The sequence below is a fragment of the Geotrypetes seraphini genome, chromosome 2 (genome assembly GCF_902459505.1).
Source record: "Geotrypetes seraphini chromosome 2, aGeoSer1.1, whole genome shotgun sequence".
Lineage (NCBI taxonomy): Eukaryota > Metazoa > Chordata > Amphibia > Gymnophiona > Dermophiidae > Geotrypetes > Geotrypetes seraphini.
Window position 1 is genome coordinate 14,609,115 of NC_047085.1, and position 24,591 is coordinate 14,633,705.

Here is a 24,591-nt window from a genome sequence, read left to right on the forward strand (position 1 = left end):
TAAATCAAATTAGAAGCGAGGCATTAGAAGCTGTTCACACCATTTACTTATTCAGTTGTCCAAACTTTTCTCCCAGGGGAGCTCAGAACGGTTTACATGAATTTATTCAGGTACTCAAGCATAGTAACATAGTAGATGACGGCAGATAAAGACCCTGAACGGTCCATCCGGTCTGCCCAAACTGATTCAATTTTAAATTTTTTTCTTCTTATCTATTTCTGGGCAAGAATCCAAAGCTCTACCCGGTACTGTGCTTTGGGCTCCAACTGCTGAAGTCTCCCTCAAAGCATTTTTCCCTGTCTGTCCCGGTGGGCTCACAAACTATCTAATGTCCCTGGGGCAATGGGAGGATCGAGTGACTTGCCCAGGGTCCCAATACAGATCCCTGCAGCACTCACTGTTTACCCTCCTCTATTGAGAAAAATGACCATTTAACCCTACCCTCTGTTTTCTATCCGATAACCAATTCCTAATCCACAACTGAACTTTGCCACCTATCCCATGACACTTTAATTTTCTCAGGAGCCTCTCGTGAAGAACTGTATCAAAAGCTTTCTGAAAATCTAGATATACTATATCAACCGGCTCACACCTTCAAAGAAGTCAAGCAAATTTGTGAGGCAAGATCTCCCTCAGCTGAACCTATGCTGACTCCGTCTCATTAAATCATGCTTGTCTACGTGTTCCACAATTTTATTTTTTAAATTGTTTCTACCATTTTGCTCCAGCCTCGGCACCCTGAGGTTGTGGGTTCGATCCCTGCCTGCATCAGGAATCATAAATTCTATAGTAAAACAAAGGACTGTATAAGATACCTGAAGATTAGAGGGTGGCCAATGTTATGCCGATTTTTTAAAAGGTCTCCAGGGGAGATCTGGGAAATTATAGACCTTTTAAAAAATCGGCATAACATTGGCCACCCTCTAATCTTCAGGTATCTTATACAGTCCTTTGTTTTACTATAGAATTTATGATTCCTGATGCAGGCAGGGATCGAACCCACAACCTCAGGGTGCCGAGGCTGGAGCTTTTTAACCACAGTCCCCTTGGAAAGATTCCTGCCTTTACTCATTGCCTGGTGTTTCCCCGTCCCCATTGCTCAAGAGCTTCATCCTTACCAGTCTGTGAAAAATGTCCGTCACCTTCACCTTGGAGAAGTTGGGTATCGTTATTTCTGGCTTCTGATGAGCGTCAGCTGCGGGAAGCACATAAAAGAGAAATGGTTGACGTGTCCGTTCCATTAGAGAGCTCGATTCCTGCTGGGTGTAACTTGCTGAGAACAGAGGCCCGGATTCTCTAAATGGCGTCGTTGCCGGCGGCCGCCGATCGACGTGTCAGTCACGCGACGGCACCGTTTAGAGAACCAGGCCTCCGGCGCTGGAAATTTTGGCAGGGTTTTCAAGGCCTGTGTTTCCGTCGTCCACCTTCGTGCCGGCACCTAACGTCACTTCTGGAGTTAGCCACGCCGACTGTGGTGTTAGGCGCCTGCAGAGGTGCAATTCCAGCGCCGATGTTTTTAGGCGCCTTTAAATTTTTTTTTTTTAAAATACCCTTTTAAACGGCGTTTCCCTCTTAACTTAGACACCGATAGGGTGCCTACCGGTGCCTATATTAAGGCATCATTTACAGAATATGGGCCAAAATGTGCAGCAATCAGAGATATCTTCTGTTTAGGACTGTTATCAACATCCCCGGCGTATCCAGTCCTCAGACACGGCGTACCGTCGCTGGCTGAAAATCAGGCAGGGTTTTTTTTTGTAAAGAGCGACTAATGGACTAGCATTAAAACTTTATATTTAATCCGCATGGCTACTGGCCGTCAGTGCTCTTGTGACGTAATGGTATTTGGGGGGGGGGGGGGGATGTTAGCAAGGGTGTTACATGCTCATAGCAAAAAGCTTTCTGATTGAATTTTACTGCCGGGGATTACCCTAGTTCAGTAGGGGGCATCCCTCCTGCTGATTTCAGATGTGGGGGGGCAGGGGGGTGTTCTTAGGTATGGAGTGGGCATCCCTCCTGGCGAGTCTTCCTTTAGGGCAAACAAAATGAATTGTACAGAACACTGTAGTCAGGGATGCTGAAAACAGTTCCTAGGGTTGCAAGAGGGATTTTTACACAATGTGATTTATTATTTGTAACTTGCCTTTGGATTCGTTAAAAAAAAAAAAAAAAAAAAAAAGGGGGGTCAAAATCAAGTTTGATAAGAGGGCATTCAGAAAAGTTGAAAGGGGACAAATTCAAAACGAATGCTAGGAAGTTCTTCTTTACCCAACGTGTGGTGGACACCTGGAATGCGCTTCCAGAGGGCGTAACAGGGCAGAGTACGGTACTGGGGTTCAGGAAAGGATTGGACAATTTCCTGCTGGAAAAGGGGATAAAGGGGTATAGATAGAGGATTACTGCACAGGTCCTGGACCTGTTGGGCCGCCGTGTGAGCGGACTGCTGGGCACGATGGACCTCAGGTCTGACCCAGCAGAGGCATTGCTTATGTTCTTATTAGACAAAATAAGATGTGCCTCAAACAACTTCTGACACGCTTACGCTGGATGTTGGGCGCATCTCCGGTCTCAAAGAAGTCTTCCTCGTTATCTATGTCCGAGTACTTGCTGAGGGAGCGCTTGTGGGTGAAGGAGAGCACCTCCTGGAGGATGTCCATCTTTCTCAGGACCTTGCAGAGTCCGTGGATCCTCATGGCCTCTTCATGGCACATAACGGCTTTCTTCAAATGAGCTTTGCCTACATGGAGACAAGGTCAGGATGCCCTCTCACGTTCAAGTTCAATTTATTAAATATACCGCAAATAGAAATCAAAAACGTTAAGATCTAAGCGGTTTATAATAATTATCAAATAAGGGAATAAAACAATGCAAGACAAACACCGTTACATTTAAAGGGGAAAACAATAAGGTCAATTGCAATAAAATTTGCATAAGGAAAATAGGGAAAGGGAAGGGAAAAAATGGGGTCCCCATAATGCAGGGGTGTCAAAGTCCCTCCTCGAGGGTCCGCAATCCAGTTGGGTTTTCAGGATTTCCCCAATGAATATGCATGAGATCTATTAGCATACAACGCCGCTATTCTCACCTCTTCAATCCGTTTAAAATGCCGCTGCACGACTCGCATTCCCCCTTCTCCTCAAGTCACTTCATTGGCTCCACGTCCACCTCTGAATGCAATTTAAACTCCTCTTGCTGACTTACAAGTGCATTCGCTCTGAAGCCCCCCAATATCTCTCTTCGCTCATCTCCCCCTATGCTCCCCCCCCCCCCCGCGTGATCTCCATTCATCGGACAAGCCCCTCTTATCTGTACCCTTCTCTTCCACTGCCAACTCCAGACTCCGTCCCTTCTTTCTTGCAGCGCCGTATGCCTGGAACAGGCTGCCTGAATCAATACATTGCGCTCCGTCCCTGGCAGCGTTCAAATCCAAGCTTTTCAAATCACTTTTCTGAAACTGCCTTCAACTCTTCAACTCCCCTTCACTGCTATCAGATACCTAGACCCACTATAAGCTCCCCAACCCTGAAATGGCCTGTCTAAATTAGATTGTAAGCTCTTCTGAGCAGGGACTGTCTATTGTATGTTATGTTTAAATGATTTTTATTATTCCAGCAGTAAGAAGCAAATACAAACAGTAGTACCAGTCAGGAAATAACATTTTCAACAATATAATCAGTTTCCCTCCCCTCCCCTCCCCCCTCCCCTCAAATCCATGGCCAGTCCAACAGCTGAGAGTGGGAATAAAATCTTAAAGATTCAAAAGTCTACTGTGAGCACGCGGTGTGAGGTCCTGCCAGAAGTGCTCCCACACCTGACAAAATTTGCAACCCGGGCCAAGAGTCAAGTCTCCCACCATGCGTTGTCTATTGTATGTTAAAATGTACAGCGCTGCGTACGCCTTTCAGCGCTTTAGAAATAATAAATAGTAGTGGTAGCAGAAAGCAGTGCATGCAAACAGATCTCATGCAAATTCATTGGGGAAATCTTGAAAACCCAACTGGATTGCGGCCCTCAAGGAGCGACTTTGATACCCCTGCCATAATGTAAACCATCCCAAAAAAAACAAAAAGCAATGAGCAAAATGTTTGTGAGAAGTAAAATGCCTTTAATTGGGCTCTGAATGTTGTCTGCCAAACATCTCTCTGGCATGAAATGTTCTCTCCTCCAGTTCACTTTCTTCCTCTCTCTCTCTCCTAGAAAGTGGAATTAACATATTCTCTAGGAACCCTGTGCCAATTTTTATCCATCACCCAGCTAAAGAGTAACAACACACTCAGGTCGTAAGGTGAGCAAAAATCCAGCAAGCTATACCCCCTGCAGCTGCTGCCAACATAAAATTTACTAACAGGCCATTATCCTATCGTGCAATCCTGCCTTTACCCTAAGGAACAGTCATATTCAGAATTACGTTATAAACTACAAGTTCTATTTTGTATAGAAAGTCTAAGTTCCCCTTAACTGTACTCCTTCATAAGGACACCTTAAAAGAAAGCTAGCTAAGCCAGAATGGGAGGGGAAGGCCCAATTTTGACGCAGGCCAGCTGGGAGGAGGGAGTCCGCGTCCCTCTGTGCATCTATGTGGATGTAAGGGGGAAGGGGAGTCAAAGGAGGGGTGAGGTGTTCTACGGCAGAGGGGGTCACTTGGCAGCAGGAAGTGTGCGCGTGGCGTTTCTTAGCAGTGGGCAGCGGGGGCATCCTTCCTGCTGCAGGGGGGGAGGTTGTCGCCGTTCCGGGGGGGAGGGGGGTTCACTGCTGCTGCAGGGGAGGTGTGTTGTGATGCAGCGAGAGAGAGAATGGGCATCTCTCCCGCTGCATCACAACAAAGGCTTTCTAGCAGTCTCTGACACTGACCAGCATCCCTGGACCAATCGCTTATTTTTGTCGCCAAAAGCAGATGCCACCTTTTTAAGAATCCAGCGGAGGGCTCATTTCAGTCTTGAAGAGCCCATTTGGCCTGTCATTGTCAGAGCTCACTATTGACACAGAGATAATCCGTTTTGATAATCCGCCGCTAAAATGCGTCAGGCTAAACCATCGGTAAACAGTTCAGCGACGGCATTAAAGTTTTGAGAATCTGGGCCAGAGTGTCTTTGTTGGAGATTATCTTAGAGATAGTTAATGAATCAATGGTAGGGATAATTACTTTTTTTTCTCTCTCTCAAATTTTTAGATAGTTCTCTCAAAATATTCAGAGTATAGGTGTTTACTACTTTTTTGTTTCTTATACAGTATTTATTTCTGCACTTGAGTGTATTACTTAAAAAAGATATAGCAGAATTAGAAAAGGTACAGAGAAAGGCGACGAAAATGAGAAAAAGGGATGGGACGACTTCCCTATGAGGAGAGGCTAAAGTGGTTCAGCTTGGAGAACAGACAGCTCAGGGGTGATATGAAAGGATAGATGTGAATCACTTGCTTACTCTTTCCAAAAATATTAGGACTAGGGGGGCATGTGATGAAGCTACTAAGTAGTAGATTAAAAAACACACCAAAGAAATATTTCTTCACTCAGTGGGAACTTAAACTCTGGAATTTGTTGCCAGAGAATGTAGTGAAAGTGGTTAGCTTAGCAGGGTTTAAAAAAAAAAAGGTTTGGAATCATCAATTCCTCTAACATATGAGGCAGTCGTTTGTGGTACAATATTACATGTTAAGCCTCCCTTGGATCAATATAGAGGTCGTCTTTTCCTTATAATGACTGGGATAGCCATCCAGATGATCACTTGAAATTGAAAGAACTGTGATCGTTTAAATTTCTCGTTCTAGTGGGCAAGTCTTTGCTCTAGTTATAGACTTTAAAGAATAAATGCTGAGAATGTGGGGCATGGTAATATATATAAATTGATATGGGGCCCATTGATATCTTATGTTACCTCATAAATAATTGTTGATTGTAAGTCAGTGGTTGTTTATTTTGGTACATATCCAGGGAAGGGTGGGAGGGGGGAGGGTTATTTATGTCATAAATTGAGTTTTAAATATATACACTTGGAGAGGTGGGAAGATATCATTACTTAAAATAGGGTACAGTTCTTATGGTAATATATGTTTTTTTTGGGGGGGAGGGACTAAGATGAATGGCCACCCGGATGGTCTCAGGACTCAAGGGTCTCCCATATGGGGAACGGCTGGATAAGTTGCATCTATATTCACTCGAGGAGCGCAGAGAGAGGGGGGACATGATCGAAACGTTCAAATATGTCACGGGCCGTATCCAGGTGGAGGAAAATATCTTTTTTCTAAAAGGTCCCATGGCAACAAGAGGGCATCCGTTGAAACTCAGGGGTGGGAAATTTCATGGTGACACCAGAAAATATTTCTTCACCGAAAGAGTGGTTGATCATTGGAATAGTCTTCCACTGGAGGTGATTGAGGCCAGCAGCATGTCAGATTTTAAGAAAAAATGGGATTGGCACGTGGGATCTCTTCGGGGAGAGAGTTAGGGGGTGGGACATTGGTATGGGCAGACTAGATGGGCCTTGGCCCTTTTCTGCCGTCAGTTTCTATGTTTCTAAGATGGCGATGGAGTGAGTCGCGTCTGAAGGTTGCTCCTGCACTTTGTTTGCAATCTTTATTTCAGCTAACATTTTTTACCTTTCATCATGGCCAAGCGCAGAGGCAAGCAGAGGGGCGTTCTTCCAGCCCCATCTGGTATTTCGTTGATGAGGCAAGTGGCAATTACAGCATACGCCACTCCGGTTGGATTGGGCTCATCCGCTTACCGAGGTGGGCAGACCTCGGTCTTGGAGAGCGAGGTTTCGCTCAGCCGATTGGGGCCTGGAGTTCCTCCGTGTCCCGGGAGGATGTCGGGGACGCCGTCGGCAGTGCAGGGGGCGCCGGAGATGATCTCTCCGTCGGCACTGCAGATTTCACCCTTGACCCCGGAAGCAGTCCATGGCTTGTCGACTCTCTCGCAGTCGACATTAGAGAACGGAGGAGCAGTAACCTGCGAGGAAGCAGTGAAGGAGGACTTGGGAACTAGTGGGGTAATCCCCGGAATAACTATACCTCCTCCTTTAATAAGACCTGAGGTTATCGACATGGAAGCAATTTGGACTGGACTGGAATCAGTACATAAGGTATGCTCCCAATTTGTTTCCTCAGTACAGAGTACTAGTAATGTAATGTAATGTAATTTATTTCTTATATACCGCTACATCCGTTAGGTTCTAAGCGGTTTGAAGAAGTCAATCAAAAGCTTTGGAAGAGAAATTGGACAACCTGGAAAAATCAATGGCTGAAGTGAAGGTTTCCATTAATTCACAGCTGAAGGAAAAGTTTTTGAAAAATGGAAAATTTGGAAAATGCAAATAGGAATTTAAATGTTAGACTATTAAACTTCCCGGTCTCCAAATTTCAAACATCGAGAGACTTATTTAATTCCTTCTTAAAATTAGTATTGAAATTTCCTGAAAATAATATGCCACCGTTACAAAAGCTATACTACTTGAATATTCCCAAAGAAGATAAAGGTAAAGGAATCGTACCAGGAGACTTGGATCTCACTGGTATGTTGGAAACATCAATGCAAGAAGAAATAATCATTAGAGCAACTTTACTGGTAACCTTCGTTTTTCTTCAGGATATTCTTCAGTTCTTTGTCTATTCTATAAGTCTGATAATGCGGAATTTCATGGCTCCAAAGTTTCAATATTTCCAGATGTGTCAACATGGACGCAAGCCAGACGGAAGAAATTCCTGGTATATCGTCAGTTAACTTTGAGTTCTGGAGCAACTTTTCAGTTATGTTTTCCCTGTAAATGCTGCGTTACCTATCAGAATGTTAGATATATATTTTATGATCCTGATCAATTAAATTTCTTTCTAGAGGGCAAGACAGCTTCTAGAGCTTCAGATTCTCTCATGGAGTCCCTTACCCAGGCAGTTTGTTAACTCCAACTACACTCTGTAATGTGATTACTTATGAGTTATTCCTCAGAACCAACTTCCCTTGGAGGTGATGGTCTCTCTCTCCTTATTTTGTGGACTCTAATTAGTTGTATATGTGGAATTATTTTATAATTTATTGTTTGTTTCTTATTTCAACTGTTAATTTCTTTAAATTGTTTTTCAACATTTTGTGAAAACTATAAATTAAAAATATATATATATATATATATATGTTTTTGTGTTTTATTGAATGATTATTGGAAGGGTGGGAGGGTAGGTGGGGGAAAAGGTTGATTATAAACATGTGAAAGTTGAATGTGCTTTTATTGTATCAATTTATGTTGACTTTGTTGTATTGCACTGTTGAAGTTTTTAAAATCAATAAAGAATAATTAAAAAAAAAAAGGTTTGGATAAGAGAAGTCCACTGCTTATTCCTAGGATAAAATCTGTTTTACTCTTTGGGATCTTGCCAGGTACTTGTGATCTGGGGTTGGCCACTGTTGGAAACAGAATACTGGGCTTGATGGACCTTCAGTCTGTCCTAATATGGCTACTCTTATGTTTTTGGAAATGTAAATATACAGTATATTATACCATACCTGCTCGGTTTCAGAAAGTTTGCTGTAGTTCCCACTTTTGAACACAAGGTGGGGCTTGAAACAAGACCTCAGCATTTAAAGCTATTGTTTCTTAAGAAACAATGTGGGTGAAATTTCACCTGCTTTACAAAAGTGCCAGGCACACAATTATCCAGGAAAACGAAAAAAAAATCTTGCTGGAAGGATAAAAAGAATTAGGGAGCTCTGTCAGTCCAAGAGAGACTGCCAGAGGAGTCAACTTTCAGCCAACACCATGAACATCCCTTTACTATGGCTTAGTAAAAAGGGAGGAGGTAAGTTTTTTAAAAAAAAATAAATAAAATTAAATAAATAATTTTTTAAGACAGCTAACGTTAACCCTTACCTAGCTTTCTCCGTTCCTCCTGGTCTTGCAGTATTAGGACAGGTGGAGACCCTGCGGCCTTGGCGACATGGAACTGGAGGAAGGCCTTTTCATGGTCCCGGGACTCACTTTCAGACCCCACTGGAAAATAATAATAATAAAGGCAAATTTCACCATTACAAAATGCAACCACAAATTAATTGGAGCTTAACCTAATTTCTACTCTTTGGTGTGCGATGTGCACTGGAAATGGATGAATACCGTATTTACAAAACCTTGATTCCTTGCCAGTCTGTTACAAGATCATATTGATTCACAAAGCAATCAAACAATAAGCTATCTATCACAATATCTCCTCACATACTTCATTCAGTCTCTCAAAGCTCCTCAAAGTTTGAGATGAAGTCACCCGAAAGCCTGAGAAAGTACAAGCACCATATAAGTATTTAGAATCCGATACTTTGGCTTCACCTTAAGACCTGAAATGTGAGAAACTACTCAAACAGAAGCCTAACAATAAGATATAAATTTCCCTGCCCCGATAAAACGGATATTTCAGAAAAGAAAACCTATGGCCAGAACACAGGGTCCTTCATTAAAAAAAACAAAACGACTCAATAAGATCCGAGGTTCGGTGGCACTGCCCTACAGAGCAGCTCAGGACTTCCAGTTCTCGAGCCAGCCAGGGCTGGAGATGCTGCAAAGAAGCATTATAGCCCCAGTGGGAAGGAAAACCAAATCAGAGCCAAACAAATAGCAACGTTCTGGAGGGAACACTAGTGCACAGTCCCTGGCTACGGACTGTCACTGTGAAGGCCGAAAGATGGACAATAGGGGAAAAATGTCCTGGCTCATAAAGGTTGGAGGAGTCAAGAAGTCAAGAGGGGATAAAAATATATTTAAAATATGATGTATTAGATATAAAAGTGATATTGTGTATTCATCAATTGTATTTTAATATTTTGTACACTTTATGTAAAATTTGAAAACGAATAAAAATTATAAATCAAAAAAAAAAAAAAAGATGGCTTACCTTTGAATTAAAATCGATTGGATTTTCATTTTCCTTTTGTCATTTCTACAATCTTAAAACTACAAGGGAACTCACTTATCCAAGGTGATAACTTATACATTACATTACATTAGTGATTTCTATTCCGCCTGTGCCTTGCGGTTCTAAGTGGATTACAATTTAAAGAGATCTGGACATTACCGAGAGAATTACATAACAACGATTAAGTAAATTACATGTTATGGTAGGGAGTTACAAATTAGAAGATATCTGGATTTTTCGATAGAATTACATAGCAGGATTCTAGTAATTACAGGGTACAGTGGAGAAAAACAATATATTCGGGTAACAGAAGAAAGTTACCTAACATTGAAGGAATAGTTTATTGGATACAGATGGTAGATGCTTATTTAGGAATCTGGATATTTTTGGTAGGTGTGGTTCGAGGAGTTGACTAATGTGTTAATCACGGGGGAAAGAGCATGTGCGATTGGGGAGGAGATTAGTAAGTAAGGACGTGTTTTTTGAATAGAACTGTTTTGATTCCTTTTCGAAACACTTTGATGTCTGTTGTTTTGATCATCAGTTTGGTGATGGTGGGGTCAATTTTCGCTGCCTGTGTCGATAGAAGGCTGTCGTACAGTTTCTTACGTCGGGTACCGTTATGAGGGGGGAAGGTGAATAGGTTCTGAGTTCTCCTTGATCTGGGTAATCGGTAGTGGTAAAGGCGGTTGTTTAGGTAACTCTTTCAATGATCACCTTGTTTCTTTATATGAAACAATATTTACTTAACTCCACTGTCAGCTGATGTTGTTTAGTGAACATTCTCCTTTATTCATATTACTGCATACACATACATTGCCGACCCCCCAACCTAGAAACATAGAAATAGACGGCAGATAAGGGCCACGGCCCATCCAGTCTGCCCATCCTAATGACCCTCCCCTGCCTTTACTTTGCGAATAGATCCCACGTGTCGATCCCATTTGGCCTTAAAATCAGGCACGCAGCTGGCCTCAATCACCTGAAGTGGAAGACTATTCCAGCGATCAACCACCCTTTCAGTGAAAAAGAACTTCCTGGTGTCACAGCGCAGTTTCCCGCCCCTGATTTTCCACGGATGCCCTCTTGTTGCCGTGGGACCCTTGAAAAAGAAGATATCTTCCTCTGTCTCGACGCGGCCCGTGAGATATTTGAACGTCTCGATCATGTCTCCCCTCTCTCTGCGCTCCTCGAGTGAGTATAGCTGTAATTTTTCTAACCGTTCCTCGTACGGGAGATCCTTGAGTCCCGAGACCATCCGAGTGGCCATTCTCTGGACCGACTCCATCCTCAGCACGTCCTTGCGATAATGCGTCCTTGCGATGATGCGGTCACTGGGACCTTAGTTGTGGGTCTGAATGTTCACTAAACAACATCAGCTGACAGTGGAGTTAAGTAAATATTATTTCATATAAAGAAACAAGGTGATCATTGAAAGAGTTTGTCATTTCTACAATGCCACATTCTAAGAGGAAGGGGACGGAAAGGGCCGTGACATTGCCAGCTCTTTCATCATCTCTGGTTCAGCTGACGCTTCTGCAGATTTTGGAGCGCCAGATGGCTGCCAATCCTCGGTCTGGATTTCGAAGGTTGGAATCTGCAAGCAAGCAAGGTAACACTCGACTCTCTGGAGCAAGACATGCAGATTCTTCCATGTATCTATCAGACCCAGTGCTTTCAAACAGTCCCTTAGAACTCAAACTCCTCTCGAACTCTCTAAGGCGGGCTCCGTCTCTGGCAGTCTTCAATTCCAAGTTAAGAGCCCAACTCTTTGAGAGTGCTTTCGACTCCTAATTCCTCTCACCTTGGGCTCTACATCCCCCAACCCCGTAGGTCATTTCTGTCTGTCCAAGTGAGATTGTAAGCTCCTCTGAGCAGGGACCATCCATTAAATGTCAAATGTACAGCTCTATGTACACCCTTCAGCACTATATCAGTGATAAATAGTAGTAAGTTATCCGTATTGCTCCGAGACCTATGAATAGCACTTAGAAGGCAATTCTATAAAACGGTGCTTACAATTACAGGCCAGAGTTCAGGCAGTAAGGGGGCACATGGGCCCCTCTGACCTCAACTTCCTGTTCCTGGGTGGGAGCCACGCACACACACATCACGGCTCTTTCAAGTTTCATGGTTTTTTTTATTAATCGCTTAATCATATTTCCAAGCGATGAACAGTTTAAAATTACATTTGGTGGGAAACAATACAATACAAAATTTTTATATAATAACATTAGGGATTGAAGTTTAACTTAACATACTCATAACACTAGGTAAAAGGGGATGTGAAATACAAATCAATATAGGAAAGTAGAAACAAAAAGGGAAAAGCACAAAAGGTAAACAAATAAAAGGTAAAATATTATAAGATAAAAATAGTTTGGCCTATGGATTATTAAAATTAGTTATCAAAGGCATCTTTGAAGAGAAATGTTTTTAAATTACTTTTGAATTTTCCAAGTTCCTGTTCTTCCCTTAAATACATTGGAAGGGCGTTCCAAGTCTGTGGTGCGGTCACCGAAAAAATAAATTGCCGTCTTGTATTAATAACCTTCAGCGAAGGAATAGTTAGTAAATTCTGTTCATTAGATCTCAAAGCTCTATTTGGAAAATATGGAATTAATAATTTATATATAAATGCTGGGGTTTTATTACAAAGAGATTTGAAAGTCAGTATGCAAAGTTTATATGTTATCCGATGGAAGCCAGTGCACGTTTTTTAGAAGCGGTGTTACATGGTCAAACTTTCTGGATTTGGTTATAAGCTTAATGGAAGCCTCTTTCTGTTGGCCTGCTTGCTAGTGGTTTCTTTTCGCTTTTTTTGGCCAGGCCTGAATTGTCCTCTTTTACTCTTTGGCTTCAGTTTGTAGACTGGATTATGTTCACCTTTTAATTGAGTTTTTTTATACAACCAGTGGAACGTTATTCGTTTGTCCAGTTTGCCGAAACTGGGATCCTAGTTGGGACCTCAGCTTCTTAACTGTATTGAGACTTTTCTATTAATAAATATCACTGTTGGTGGGCGACAAGATCTCACTTGCTTTTTCTGTTTGTGTTCTAGAGACTACCTTGCTTCTCATCCACCCTTTCCGTGAAAAAGTATTTTCTGAGGTTGCCTGTATCCCTGCTTAGTTGCGAGTTACAAATAAATAAATGGTGTCAGGTCAAAAGCGCGCCGGGACAAAGGCGCGCCCAGACAATTGAGCGCAGCGCAGAGGTGCGCGCCGCTCTAAATTACTGTTTTTAGGGCTCCGACGGAGGGGGAACCCCCACACTTTACTTAATAGACATCGCGCCGCGTTGTGGGGGCATTGTGGGGGGTTGTAACCCCCCACAATTTACTGAAAACTTAACTTTTTCCCTGTTTTTAGGGAAAAAGTTAAGTTTATAGTAAAATGTGGAGGGTTACAACCCCCCAAACCCCCCATAACGCCGCGCGATGTCTATTAAGTAAAGTTGGGGGGTTCCCCAACAAAACCCCCCGTCGGAGCCCCTAAAAACTGTAATTTTGAGCGGCGCGCGCCTCCGTCTTGCGCTCAGTTGTTGGCGCGCGCCTTTGTCTTTCACGCCGTTGTCTATGAACCAAATAAATAGATACATTTGCGACTTATCTGCTACTGGAGTTTCTTGCAGCATTTAAACAGTGTGCAAACACTTTTTCTAGGTTTACACAAGTTTCAATTGAACTTGCACTACTGGAATACTCACTTGAACAGTCACAAAACGCACTGGCAGCATAATAATGGGACAGAGCCTTGAAGTGATCAGATTTGACATGGACCATTGTGGTCCAGGAGTACGGGATGTAGTCCTTCATTGGCGGCTGGGTCATGATCTGGTGTACTAAGAAGTAGACGTTTGCTACCTAGAAACAAACAAAAACAGAGAACCTTCAGCTCTACAAAACATGGAAACAGAGAAAAATGGAGGGCAAATCAAGACTGCCCATCCGTGCCATGACTCTCGCTCCTCTCCTTTAGAGATCCTATGTATGAGGGGGGTGTTGAAAAGTTCTTAGCCCAACCCACCAACTTCCTAAATTCTGCCACTCTAGTGGAAAACTCTCCAGCACCCCCTCGTAGTGTGAAGAGTTTCATCCTCTGGTAACCAGAGCTGAGATTGTGATGTCATAATGCCTCAATCCACCAATGCCTAAGAGCCAACCACATCGGTGATGTCACAATGGCTGGATTTTCCTATACTTGGCTCACATAGGAACATAAGAATTGTCCTACTGAAGGTCTATCAAGCCCAGGATCCTGTTTCCAAAAGTGGCCAACCCAAGTACCTAGCTAGATCCCAAGTAGTACGAGAGGGCGCTGAAAAGTTCTCAGCCCAATCAACCAACTTCCTAAATTCTGAGCGTTATTTTGCCACTCTAGTTGAAAAGTGTGTCATTAAGTGCCAATTTGCAGAAATGAAATTCTATATTTTCACATTGTTTCAGAACATTGATTGTACTATATCCATGCAGTTCTTTTCTTGGTTAGGCTGAGAACATCTCCTCGTACTTGTCCCATGCTCTCTTCACCCTCTCCAAGGTAGGGAGAACGAGAGGGCACTCTCTAAAGTTGAAAGGGGATAGATTCTGTACAAACATAAGGAAGTTCTTCTTCACCCAGAGAGTGGTAGAAAACTGGAATGCTCTTCCGGAGTCTGTTATAGGGGAAAACACCCTCCAGGGATTTCAAGACAAAGTTAGACAAGTTCCTACTGAACAAGGACATACACTGGTAGGGCTAGTCTCAGTTAGGGCGCTGGTCTTTGACCAGAGGGCCGCCGCGTGAGCGGACTGCTGGGCACGATGGACCCCTGGTCTGACCCAGCAGCGGCAATTCTTATGTTCATTTCCAAGAGGCAGTTCCATGCATTCACCACTCTTTCCGTGTAGAAATATTTCTTTAGGTTACTCCTGAATCTGACCCTATTCATCTTCTTCCTATGCCCCCTCATTCCAGAGCTTCCTTTCAATTGAAGCATGCAGCCTGGATGACAAACTCTGACCCTCAAGTGCTACAACCAAAGAGAGGTCTCTCAGTATCCCTAACATCCATGAATTTTAGTATTTATTCATTTAATTTCTTCTAAAAAATAAAACATTTGTGACACTTGAAAGCTCACTAGCCTCAACCACCAAGGGTTTAAAATGCACAAGAATTAAATGTGGCTCGTGTTAAACATGGGGAAGCCACTGCTTGCCCTGATTTGGTGCATAGATTCTTGCTACTCTTTGGGGATTTCGCATGGAATGTTACTACTCTTTGGGGTTCCAGAATCTTGCTACTCTGAGATTCTAGAATGTTGATACTCTTTGGGGTTCCAGAATCTTGCTACTCTGAGATTCTAGAATGTTGCAACTCTTTGGGGTTCCAGAATCTTGCTACTCTGAAATTCTAGAATGTTGCTACTCTTTGGGGTTCTAGAATCTTGCTACTCTGAGATTCTAGAATGTTGATACTCTTTGGGGTTCTAGAATTTTGCTACTAGATTCTAGAATGTTGCTACTCTTTGGGGTTCCAGAATCTTGCTACTCTGAGATTCTAGAATGTTGCAACTCTTTGGGGTTCCAGAATCTTGCTACTCTGAAATTCTAGAATGTTGCTACTCTTTGGGGTTCTAGAATCTTGCTACTCTGAGATTCTAGAATGTTGCTACTCTTTGGAGTTCCAGAATTTTGCTACTCTGAGATTCTAGAATGTTGCTACTATTTGTTTTTTTTGCCAGGTACTAGTGACCTGGATTGGCAACCGTGATGACAGGCTACTGGGCTACTGACTCAGTAAGGCTATTCTTTTCTTATGAATAGTTTTCTTTGCTTCTGGGCATCCCCGCTGAGGTAGTGGTACAATATTTGGACACCATGGTCCAATCATTATCAGATTTTTCCTTCTTTGGATTTCTTTACTGCCTTTTTTTGAAAATATTTACTCAAGGTGGAGTACAGCAGTAAAAAATATATATATTAAAAAAATGTCCCAAGAGACACTGGCAGAAGAAATCAATCATATAGCTCAAATGGATTTACAAAATTTAACAACCATTTTGGAAGAATCAATAACAGAAGCTTCTTCAAGGGCTACGTTGTAGGTATCTTATGTGTTTGAGAAGGACTCAAATGCAACATTGAAATTAAACTTTAGACATTCTCACAAAAATTTTTTTTGACAAGAGATTATGGATTTTCCATGACGTGACTAAAAGCACCCAAGAGACAGGAAACGAGAAATTTGGGGGTCCCCTTTCTATTTGTCCTATCCCTGTAAAGGTATGTCTAGATTTGGGGGTACTAAATATGATTTTTTTTTTCTCCAGAACACTTGCGTTCATTCCTAAGTTTGAAGATCACTCAGGGTTAGTATTAGGAAATAATGTATTTAAGATGGAGATACCATTCCTGTTAATGCTTATCAGTATTAATATTATCCCCCCACCCCCCGTTTTACAGTTTTTAGCGCCAGCTGCAGCGGTAACAACTCCAACGCTTGTAAAGCTTCTGTGCCGTGAAATACTTGAATGCACTGTCGTATGATCTGACGTTGTTCCATGGCGTCAGCATACTGCACCGTCAGGTCTTCCTGGGATACACTAGGCAGAGAAATCCCATTAGGGCAGGGGTGTCAAAGTCCCTCCTCGAGGGCCGCAATCCAGTCGGGTTTTCAAGATTTCCCCAATGAATATGCATGAGATCTATTAGCATACAATGAAAGCAGTGCATACAAATAGATCTCATGCATATTCACTGGGGAAATCCTGAAAACCCGACTGGATTGCGGCCCTCGAGGAGAGACTTTGACACCCCTGCATTAGGGAGTGTGCGCAACACCCTGAAGTTGTGGGTTCAAATCCCACGCTGCTCCTTGTGACCCTGGGCGAGTCACTTGATATCCCCATGGCCCCAGGTACTTTAGGTAGAGTGTGGACCCACCACGACAGAAAGGGGAAAATGCTTGAGTACCTGAATGCAAACCATTTAGGCTATAAGTGGTATAATACACTTCCCCCTCTGTATTCATGGTGGTTAGGGGCAGAGCCGGCCCGCGAATATTAAAAAACCGCGAATAATATTCAGGCCGGTTCTGCCCCTAACCTCTGCTTCCCCCCAGCTATCGCTCACAGGAAATGGCTGCCTTGAGCTCCCGTAGTCTCTCGAGCCATTTCCTGTGAGCGACCTGCACGGGGCAGGAGCATGAAAAGATCACTCCTGCTCCGAAAACCTGCTAGACCACCAGGTAAGGCTTAAGGGGGATTTACAGGGCTTAAAATAGCCCGAAAAAGGAATTTTAGGTTTAAAAATCGCAAATAAGTGAATCCTTAGAGACGAAAACCGTGAATACGGAGGGGGAAGTGTAAATACTAAAAGAAAAAAAAAAAAAAGGGGTTCCTATCTGTCTGGGTTAGAAGGAAGGCTGAGGTCTTACCTGGGCTGCTTCCTTTGCAGTCTGAAGTTGCGTGAGGAACTCCTTCGGGGCCTTTGCGAGGGCAACTTTCTCAAAGACGCATTCCTGGACTTGAGCGACCATTAGATGAACCAGCATGTTCAGAGAAGCAGTACTCATATCCAGACTGGGAGCATTGGAGAAGTTCTCTTTCAGGTAATTAAATGCACCTGTAGAAAGAGAATGAAAGTGGGAACACGGCAAAAAAAAAAAAAAAATCACTTAATGGAGACAAAGACACCTAGATAACCAATCATGGGTGGTTTATGATATGGAGCATCTCCCAAAGCCTTTTTGAGTTTCCTTTTTTAGCAAAATAAGTATCTGAAAGTCTAGAAGGAGGTGGTGGGGGGACAGAGGGTGTGAGCAACTGGTTATCCCAACATCTTTAGAGGATTTGTTTCAGAGCAAGCAGGATGACCAGTCTAACACAAGGGAATCCTTAGCTGAAAAGGATCTTCAATGAAGAACGAGAAAAAACACAAGACTGGCCGGCGGTGTAAAAAAGGGAAGGAGATGACCAGGGCGGTGGCACCCAGTATCAGTGCACTATTCACCCTCTCCCCCACCCTCGCGCTCTTCCCCTTCGCACATGCTCCCCTGTATACCTCTTCCTCATACCTCTTAAATATCGTGCGCGGCAGCAAGCATCTCCTGGCTGCTGCTTGGCCAGGCCTCAGCTCTCCCTCTGACATCACTTCCTGGACTGAGGGATTTGGGGGTGTGGTTTGAATTAGACGCTTTCATTTAGGCCACGAAAACCCTGGCATAAATGGAGGGCGCCTAAGGTTTCAACGTCTACCGGCGCCACTAGGCCTGATTATTTAGATTAAACAATTTTATTGATGACAAACCACTGGCAGAATAAAACAGCTCAATCAAGCCATCACATTTGCAAACTCCCCCAATGCAACATAACAGAGCATAAAACAGGTGTAAAACTGCCTTGTACATGTGAGCAATATCTCTCGCCCCCTCCACCCCTATCTCACTCATGCTTATCCCCATAGGGATCTAATCTAGAATATGTAGCAACAAACTACGACCCTTTGGATGTACAGACTGAATATAGGGTGTCCCATATCTGCAGAAAGAGAAACTTCCATTTTCAGGACCCTCTAGAATCGGTACACCATCAAAAAACGCGTCGGACATTGGCGCGCTGGCAATCTCGCGACGACATTTGCGTGCAGGAAAATGTGCGCTGCCGCTTCCAGGCCTTCCTATTTGCGCTGTGAGTGGGGGTGGGGAAGTAACTGTTTTTGCGTAAAATAAGCTCTCAGCTGTACAGAAGAACGTAGGGAGAGGGGAGACATGATTGAGACATTTAAGTATATCACTGGTCGTATCGAGGTGGAAGATGATATGTTCTCTCTTAGGGGACCCTCGACCACAAGAGGGCATCCGCTAAAAATCAGGGGCGGGAAGTTTCATGGCGACACCAGGAAGTATTTCTTCACCGAAAGAGTGGTTGACAATTGGAATGAGCTTCCAGTGCAGGTGATCGAGGCCAGCAGCGTGTCAGATTTTAAAAACAGATGGGATGCCCAGGTCGGATCTCTAGGAGGGTAGAGTTAAGGGGATGGGTCATCAGAGCACGATATCTCAAAGGCTAGCTAGGAGGGAGGGTCAATAGAGTGGGCAGACTTTTCTATGTTTCTACCCTATAATAGGTTTCCCTCAGCCCTGCACTTTGCATCAAACTCGGGATGGACTTAATATTTGTCAACAGGTCCCTGTTTATCCTTTTCCCAAGCCCCCTGATATGAAATAAACTGGGGTAACTGGGGGTATATAAAGTTAAGCTTTAGTTTAGTCTATATAGTTTTAACTAAATGAGATGCCGTCAAGATCTCTGTATCCTATCTATTCCCCATACGTTTATCTAGTTGCGCTCCCCCAGGCATAATTTAAATGGCGCCTAGCGGATGATTGAAAATTGTGCTCAGCGGCACCTGCAAGGTCAGTGCCGTTGATGGAATCGGGGGCCTTATTTCTTACCTGCTGCTTTCTGGAAAGCGTCTATTGCGTTGTCCACTCCTTGCATGGTGGTACGATCCTGACGTGCCCCAATCTGTGTATAGAGCGCTCCGATATTGAAAAGCACACTGCCCTTTTCAAAAGCTAGGGCGCGCTGACAGGAGGGAACCCCAGTGAGGGAGTCATACCTAGGAAGAAAGCAATGGACAAGTCATTACACATCGCAATTATTTGAGGACGTCTTTATATCCCACTGAAGCTTAAGGATCTCTCCTGAATAAAAGCTGTGAACTCGTATGACCTGCAGTATGCAGGTTCAATGGAGCTAGCTGCTGGCCCGGTTAGTGAACATAAGAATAGCCTTACTGGGTCAAACCAGTGGTCCATATAGCCCAGTAGCCTGTCTTCACTAGGTCACTAGTACCTGGCAAAAACCCAAATAGTAACAACAGTCGCCTCAATTTCTGACTGAAACCCAAGTGAGGAATGGTTACTGCGGATGGGCAGACTAGATGGGCCATTTGGCCTTTATCTGCCATCATGTTTCTATGAATCCAACCTAAATATCAATAAAAATATATGAATAGCCTTACTGGGTCAGACCAATGGTCCATCAAGCCCAGTAGCCCGTTCTCACAGTGGCTAATCCAAGTCCCTTACCTGGCCAAAACCCAAAGAGTAGCAAGATTCCGGAATCCCAGAGAGTAACAAGATTCTAGAATTCCAAAGAGTAGCAACATTCCATGCTACCGATCCAGGGCAAGCAGTGGCTTCCCCCAGGTCTTTCTCAATAACAGACTATGGACTTTTCCTCCAGGAACTTGCCCAAACCTTTCTTACAATCAGCTACGCTATCTGCTCTTACCACAACCTTTGGCAATGCGTTCCAGAGCTTAACTATTTTCTGAGTGAAAAAAATGTCCTCCTATTGGTTTTAAAAGTATTTCCCTGTAACTTCAAGTGTCCCCTAGTCTGTAATTTTTTAGAGTAAGAAATCGATCCACTTGTCCCCGTTCTACACTGTACATACTACCAGGCTGGGTATAATGCCTGTAGCAGTTATTTGAATATTGGGAACAACAATATCTAGAGCACACTTGATAAAGTAATTTAGCCAATTATCTATGGTATTAGTTATGTAATGGTGCCCCGCCACCAGGTGGCTCAGTAGAGCTTCCTTAGTTATATAGTAACACTAGCTGATGTCCCGGCGTTGCACGGGTATTTAATTATAGCAATAACACTGTAAATGGATTTAAATAAAGATACTTTATAGTGGTGAATGAAATAATTTTGTTACAGCTTTATAAAAAGTAAAATATTGAAAGTATAATGTGAAATATTTGACAAAATGAATACAATTCAACTAACACAAAAATTGATTATAAACAACATTTTTAGTTTCACCTCCAGGAGCAAGAACATATACATTATTGGGTGAACCCACCCTTCCCACGTGTGAAGGTGGGCCGCGAGACCCCCAGAACATATCACCCCAGGTAGTGAGGGATCTGCATACCAAGTTTCGTTCAAATCGGTCAAGCCGTTTTTGCGTGATCGCGGCACATACACACATACATACACACATACATACCCCACATACATACCTCCGATTTTATATATATAGATAATAACATAGTAGATGAGGGCAGATAAAGACCCGAATGGTCCATCCAGTCTGCCCAACCTAATTCAATTTTAATTTTTTAATTTTTCTTCTTAGCTTTACCCGGTACTGTGCTTGGGTTCCAACTGCCGAAATCTCTGTTAAGACTTACTCCAGCTCATCTACACCCTCCCAGCCATTGAAGCCCTCCCCAGCCCATCCTCCACCAAACGGCCATATACAGACACAGACCGTGCAAGTCTGCCCAGTAACTGGCCTTAGTTTAATATTTAATATTATTTTCTGATTCTAAATCCTCTGTGTTCGTCCCACGCTTTTTTGAACTCTGTCACCGTTTTCCTCTCCGCCACCTCTCTCGGGAGCGCATTCCAGGCATCCACCACCCTCTCCGTAAAGTAGAATTTCCTAACATTGCTCTTGAATCTACCACCCCTCAACCTCAAATTATAGTTTTATTAGGTAGCTGTAATTAGTCAGTTTTAGGAACCTTTTGGAAAGCCGCAGTCCTTCATAAAAGTGGTAACAATGAATGTTAGAAGCTAAAGACTACTCCCACCTTGGCAGGAAAATGAACAGATGTCCTACTAAAGGAAAAAGTAGTGGTTTACAGTTTAGGGGCTTGCAATATATATATATATATATATATATACAGTGGTACCTTGGTTTATGAGCATAATTCGTTCCAGAAGCTTGCTTGTAATCCAAAGTACTCGTATAGCAAAGCAACTTTCCCCATAGGCCATAATGGCAACGCTGACAATTCTTTCCAGAACCCAAAAGGGAAGTGGCGAGGGGTGGCCCAGGGGTGTGTACCTGTAGGGTGCCCGGTCTCTAGGAAACGCCTCCTCCGTCCGCCAGCTGCTGGAGAACCCCGCAGTGCCGCTTCGGGGGGGATGCCTCTTCTGTCCGCCAGCCACTGAAGAACCCCTGAGCCCACACAGCACCGCTTCAGGGAGATTCCTCTGCCGTCCGCCGGCCAGCCTTCCACGCCGGGTGCCTTCCGCATGCTGGAGAGCCTATGAGAGCCCACGCAGCCGAGTGCCGTCCCACCTGCAAGTTGCGTATGATCACACGCAACGTCGATGATTGACGTTGTGCGTGATCATACGCAGTATGCAGGTGGGACAGCACTCGGCTGCGTAGGCTCAGATAGAGGCTCTCCAACTTGCGGAAGGCACCCGGCGTGGAAGGCTGGCCGGCGGACGGCAGAGGAATCCCCCTGAAGCAGCGCTTCCTGCAGCTGTAAGTGCTCGTTTATCGGGGCAGTGCTCGGTTTGCGAGACAAAAGTTTGCTGAGTGTTTGCTCGTCTTGCAAAACATTCGCAAACCGCGTTAATCGCAAACCAAAGTTCCACTGTGTGTATATATATATATATATATATATATATATATATATATATATACCGTATTTGCCGGCGTATAAGACGACTTTTCAGTACCTTAAAATCCTCCCCAAAGTCGGGGGTCGTCTTATACGCCGGGTACTGTTTACATGCCCTTACTTTACATTAGAGAGCTGCACAGGGACGCCCCTAGGGTCATGGGGATCCCGTGGGGACGCCCCCTAGGGTCGCGGGGATCCCATGGGGACGCCTCCGAGGGTCGCGGGGCTCCTGCGGGGCTGGATGCTCAGTCTTCTGGATGTACGCGGCTCTTCTTCTCCCTACCTTCTCTGCTTGCAGCACAGAGCCGAACGGAAGTCTTCCTGACGTCAGCGCTGACGTCGGAGGGGAGGGAGGGCTTAAACAAAGCCCTCCCTCCCTCCGACGTCAGCGCTGACGTCGGGAAGACTTCCGTTCGGCTCTGTGCTGCAGGCAGGGCAGATAAGGAGAAGGAGAGTAGCCTCGCGGTTCAAGTGGCTACCAAGGGAGAGGGGCGGCCGCCCCGCCCCGGTTGCAGCACAGCCGGCCAGGTTCCCTTACTTTTGTGGCACTTCCCCGACCGACCGATAACAGCCCGGGTCCGACAATCCTCCCTGCCCTGTAGCCGCGAATCTAAATTACCTTCTTACAGCAGCTGTAAGAAGGTAATTTAGATTCGCGGTTAAGGGCAGGGAGGTTTGTCGGACCGGGGCTGTTGTCGGTCGGTCGGGGAAGTGCCACAAAAGTAAGGGGACCTGGCCGGCTGTGCTGCACCCGGGGCGGTAGAGAAGGTGTGCAGAAGAAGGGGTAGTCTTATACGGCGAGTATATAACAAAACTCTATATTTTAACTAAAAGTTGGGGGGTCGTCTTATACGCCCAGTCGTCTTATACGCCGGCAAATACGGTATATATAAATAAGAGGCAGATTAAGCTAAACAAATCTGATTGCCTTTTTTTCATCCAACTTAGTGGTCCCGTAAAGGTCAGGTTCAGTATTTTCAGCCCTCTTTATCCAGCCAACAAAACTCAGGGAAAAGTCACATCAATATATATGCCCTCATGCATGTTGAGATCTACTGACCGCATATGCTCAAAATTGAAAGCCACTCAACCCAGTACAGAAACTGCAAATACAAACTGAAAGTACTGGTCCCAAAATATCACAATACTGGACCCATTCACACTTACATAGGAACTATATATGAACCGTTTGAAAGAACAGTTTCACGAATTAGTTCTCGAGGGTTTGGTTTTTTTTGTATGGATCTTCAGAATGCAACCGGGCACAACATACTCCCAGTTGTTATGGTCTCCATCGATCCAAAATGTTATTGAATAATTTTATATATGTTTTATCTTTAAATATTTTTTCTTTCCATATATAAAACTTGTCAGTGAAATAACCCTTATTCTTCAGTACGATATTACACCACCTGAAGAATAAGCATAAGCTAAGTGGTGGTTATTTCACTGACAAGTTTTATATATGGAAAGAAAAAATATTTAAAGATAAAACATATATAAAAAATACAAAATTATTCAATAACATTTTGGATCGATGGAGACCATAGCAACTGGGAGTGTGCTGTGCCCGGTTGCATTCTGAAGATCCATACAAAAAATACCTCGAGAACTAATTCATGAAGCTGTTCTTTCAAACGGTTCATGTATAGTAGAGAATGACAAGGGGACCGTTTACCGCGGTCACCGCAGCAAATCCGCAGTAATGGGGACATTTGCAACTGGTTTACTGCAGGAATGGGGACAAGACTTTTCACTGCCCCACAGGAGCGGTAGAAAGTGTTGCTCTTGTGGGAAAAAAATTGCGCCCGTTTCAGACTCAGCATCTCCTCCACAGCTCCTCTTGGGCCTATTTTACCTTCAGGAGCCAGCCATGCCACGATGAAGGCAGAAGGAACCCAAAACCAAAGCCTGAGATCAATGTGATTTGAAGAATAAAATTACCAGACAGCAAAAGATAGAAAAAAAAAATTTATGTTATATTTTATGATTAGAATATTTCAGATTTAAAATATGTATCCTGCTAGAGCTGGTATTAGACATAACTGGGGACCGCAAAGTCCAGGCTGTGCTTCTTTACCTTCCAGCTGGCTTAGGGCTCTCTCTGACCAGGGGGCAGTTGCCCTAGTTGCTCTCCCCTAACACTATTCCTGCCATGTGTGACTGAAGTATTCTGTTAGCTTGATTTTTCTATGTAGCATTCTGTAGTAATTTGGTTTGTTCAGTTTTCACAATAGTGAAGGGGATATTTGTGAAAGGGAGGGGAGACAGAGGTT

The 24,591-nt window shown here is 43.8% G+C and overlaps 1 protein-coding gene across 2 annotated transcripts in view; it reads right to left on the minus strand.

The window, feature by feature from the left end:
- Positions 1 to 24,591, minus strand: part of RHPN1 (rhophilin Rho GTPase binding protein 1) — a 147,560-nt gene that overhangs the window by 13,764 nt on the left and 109,205 nt on the right. For both annotated transcript variants that reach the window (XM_033929895.1, XM_033929896.1), the window contains exons 7-12: positions 19,326 to 19,492; positions 17,307 to 17,494; positions 13,597 to 13,753; positions 8,856 to 8,975; positions 2,543 to 2,737; positions 1,119 to 1,195 (exon numbers count right to left, since the gene is read on the minus strand). In XM_033929895.1, the coding sequence (XP_033785786.1) occupies positions 1,119 to 1,195; positions 2,543 to 2,737; positions 8,856 to 8,975; positions 13,597 to 13,753; positions 17,307 to 17,494; positions 19,326 to 19,492 (904 nt within the window). The remainder of the gene's footprint in view (positions 1 to 1,118; positions 1,196 to 2,542; positions 2,738 to 8,855; positions 8,976 to 13,596; positions 13,754 to 17,306; positions 17,495 to 19,325; positions 19,493 to 24,591) is intronic.